The following is a 3,500-nucleotide window of genomic DNA, read 5'->3' as shown; positions in this document are numbered from 1 at the left end:
GAATGTGAGACAGCGAAGTGCGGAATTAGTAACTTGCTCGCCGCCCCGCCCCTGCGGGGGCAGGTTCTGGGAAACTGGGATCTGCAAAGCCAAACACCACAGGGACCTCAAGATAAGCAGGCAAGCTGCAAATGTCCTGTGGACCTTGGCTGGGGATGGGAACCCAGGAGCAGGCTTGGGTGGGAGTTGAGTACAGGCGCCCCTTCTGAAAGGTCCAGAATCTAAGCAAGGCACCACCACCCCTCATACCAGTAATCCCACCAAAAAGCTCCCCAGGGCTGGGGGGCACAGCAGTGAACTGGCCGGCTCTCCGTTAGCCCAGCCTTAGAGGAGAGGCATGGCTGGGAAGAGGAGGGCCAAAGTATGGTTTCTGGGAAGCAGGGGGCCTGGAAATCAGGTCAGTGTGACTGGTCACTGGGACCCAAGGGCACGAAGCACCCCTCGGGGCACCTGAGTGGAGCAAGATCTGCTGGGGCTAAGGCGGGGTGGATACGCCTTACTTAGGGGAGGAGTGGGGCTAGGCCAAGGGGCCCCCCTTCTCTCTGCTGGGGGGGTGCCCAGGATGCTGTTCAGGCCCCATTATTCTAGCCAGGTATCTTGGTGCAGTTCCAGCAAGGCCTCCAAAACAAGATCTGCACTTGGCAATACAAACCGAGTCACCAAGATGTCCCGCGTTGTGGCCCAGAGATCAGGCTGTGGGGAGTTTCCTGAGAGGGAAGCATGGAGTTCCTGAGGGGGCGATTCAGGGTGGTGGCGTGTGTGCTCAAGTGGCCTATGTGGAGGTCAGTTGTGCCAAGGGAGCCCGTGAATCACTCCTAGTGAGGAAGGGCAGAACACCGATCTGTCAGCAAGCCACCGCCAAGGCAGTGCTGTTGTCATAGGCCCAGGCCACAGGAGGACGGCTGGAGGGCCTGCAGTAGGATTAAGGATGGCTTTTTTCAATTTTTCTGTAATAAAGTTGAAAGACTGTTTTCGTAACAGCAATAAAGCAAATAAATATTAGGGGGTGGGGACACAGCTGGTGCTTGTCTCCCTGTGGATCTGGGAGAGCTCAGTTCCTGAGTCTTGGGCCACATATGGGCTAAAGATGCTTCAGAAAAGTGGCCAGGTGCCAGACCCTGGGTCGGAGAAGGAGGGCTCAGTGACATTCTCCTGGGGATAGGGGTTGAGGGAGGGTGCCATCTTCAGGTCCCACTTGGGAGAGTCACAGGGCAGGAAGGGGTCTCCTCCATTAGCCCTGCCTCTGTCAATGCCAGCAGCACCTGCCCCGAGGGAAGGGAGCTGGGTCTGTGGCTACAAGTAAACACTCCCTTTCTTTACATGACTTCAGCTGAACCTCTGTGCACATCTGCACCACCCGCCCCTTGGCTCTGGATGTGATCGGAATGACACGGGAGAACATAGCCTTTCAGCAATCTTTGAGAAGGGCCTCCCCAAGGGGCCCAGTGGGCAGGCCCAGGCCTGGCCCCCACAGAAGGTCTGCTCCCTCGGGCCCAGTCTGAAAAAGCTATATAAGGAGGCAGGGCTGGCTGGGAACATGCGAAAGGCTTTGTGCAGCCCGCTCCACCTGCTTAGGGGATGGGCGAGACTTCCTTGCAGACATCGGCCCCAAGCCAGGCACTGTAAGCCCAGGCCCTGCCCGACTAGCCTGGACTGTCTGGGGTCTTGCTGTCACAGCTGGACAGGCCTCTCTAGTGCCCTGAATCCGACAGCTCCAGGTGCTCAGGGACATTTGAGGCCTGAAGCGGGAAGAATCACACAAGACCTGAGACCCTGGTGTTCCGTGACTCAGGCAGAGCCATGGGAGTGGCGAGGGGGAGGCTTACTCAGCTGGGGTGAGGGGACAGTGGCTCAGGGAGTGGTCGGCCACTGGCCGGAGAGGAGCCTCCACCTAGTTGTGTCTTTGAGGGGATGCGAGGTGGCAGTGGGCAATGTGACCAAGGGGGAGGGAGATTCGAGAACCCTGAGTTCCACCGAACCTTTGGGTCCCTGGAGGCATCGCGATGGCTTCTGTGAAGGGTGGGGACAGGGTGAGCCCCAGGCCCCTACCTGCTTCACTCTGAGCACTGTGACCATGGCCTGCTCTACACAATAGGGCCCCTTGTCACATACTAGGGGAAACTGTGACTCAGAAAAGGAGAGACGGTTTGAAGTCACACAGGTCAGCACCAGGTCTCCACACCCAAGGCTCTCTGTGGCATGTGGCGGTGGGCATAACAGCACCTGCATTATCCTCTGGGACTTTCCCAGAAGTCGAGACGGGTGGAAAATGTGCCCCACACCCGCCCTGCCCTCCCCTCCCCTCCCTGGCATTTAGTGGCCATGGCCGGTGACCAACCAACACCCTTCAAATGCTGGGGCCACTTGGGCATTCTCTTTATTGGTGTTTCCCAGGTGTGAGTACAGAGTCCCTGGGCTGAGGGGCCAGGGCTGTAGGGCAGGGGTGGCATTTCCCAAGGCGGCAGGTGAGAAGGTGTGTTCTGGCATAAAAAAAGAGTTCTTGGGAAAAAAAAAAAAAACACTTCTTGGGAAAAGTTCCTGTGTCGCAGTGGTGCCTGTGGTGAGGGATGGGGTGGCATGCACTTCTCAGCCAAAGACACTCTTGGCGGGTCCAGCTTTGGGCTTCTCAAACACGGTCTCAGCGCCAGTCCGGGCGCGGCTGAACACTGACGGGGCGGTAGAACCAGCTTGCTCTGCGGGAAGGATGGGGAGGAGGTGGGTCAGGGGCAGGCCTGGCTTCCTAGAGAGGAGAGGCCCCCACTGTGGTAAGCACCACCTCGAGCCCACAAGCTCTGAACTCTTAGAACAAGGACTCGAGGGACCCTCCCGCCCCCAACCCATCCTCCTTCCCACAGACACACATCTGCATCCAGGCCCCCATCGTCCTGAGAACACTCACCACACTCCCGCATGACCTGGTAGGTCTTGGACTTGATTTCCTGGTTCTTGGTCAGGTTCCCTCGGGCCCCCTTCAGGTCCTCCTCCTTCACGGGGGGCCGCTTCTTCTTGATGGGGGCTTCCTGAGCGCCAGCCTCGGGGAGCCCAAGCCTCATCTTACAACCTGAGGCCTTGAGGCTGAGGGCCCTTTCCCGCCACCACGCCTTGGCCCAGACCCCTCTTCCCTGCTCACTTAACTCCAGTCAATTCAAGGCATCACTTCTCTTCCAAGAAGCCTTCCTGACTGCATGTCACACACCCCCTACCCCAAGTCTCCATCCTTTCCCCAAAGACCAGGAGCTCTGGGGCCGTGGCTGTCACAGTCTCATACCATCTGTCTGCCTGACCTCCCTGAGCCCTGGCGTTCCAGGGGAGGCAGAGCCTCCTGTGTTTATGCCCTGAGCTCAGCTCAAGACACAGCTGCCAGAGTTGACAGCGTCTATCTCCCCCACCCCACCCCCGCCCTTGGCACCAGCAGGCCCTGAGCTGGGCCCTCCTACCTGGGACATGGTGGGTGCTGTGGGGAGCTGCTCCCTGGCAGGCAGTGGCTGTGGAAGAGATTT

The 3,500-nt window shown here is 58.8% G+C and overlaps 1 protein-coding gene across 1 annotated transcript; it reads right to left on the bottom strand.

Moving 5' to 3' along the window:
• Nucleotides 1–2,352: 2,352 nt before the first annotated feature.
• Nucleotides 2,353–3,500, bottom strand: MUSTN1 (musculoskeletal, embryonic nuclear protein 1). The gene is given in 3 exon segments (NM_001040589.2): nt 2,353–2,693; nt 2,900–3,032; nt 3,438–3,500. Coding segments are annotated over 3 exon segments (249 nt in total). The 5' UTR covers nt 3,447–3,500; the 3' UTR covers nt 2,353–2,586.

The sequence above is a fragment of the Bos taurus genome, chromosome 22, assembly GCF_002263795.3.
Source record: "Bos taurus isolate L1 Dominette 01449 registration number 42190680 breed Hereford chromosome 22, ARS-UCD2.0, whole genome shotgun sequence".
NCBI classification, from domain to species: Eukaryota; Metazoa; Chordata; class Mammalia; order Artiodactyla; family Bovidae; genus Bos; species Bos taurus.
Note: the sequence above shows the minus strand (reverse complement) of the source record. Positions and strands in the feature narration are given on the sequence as shown.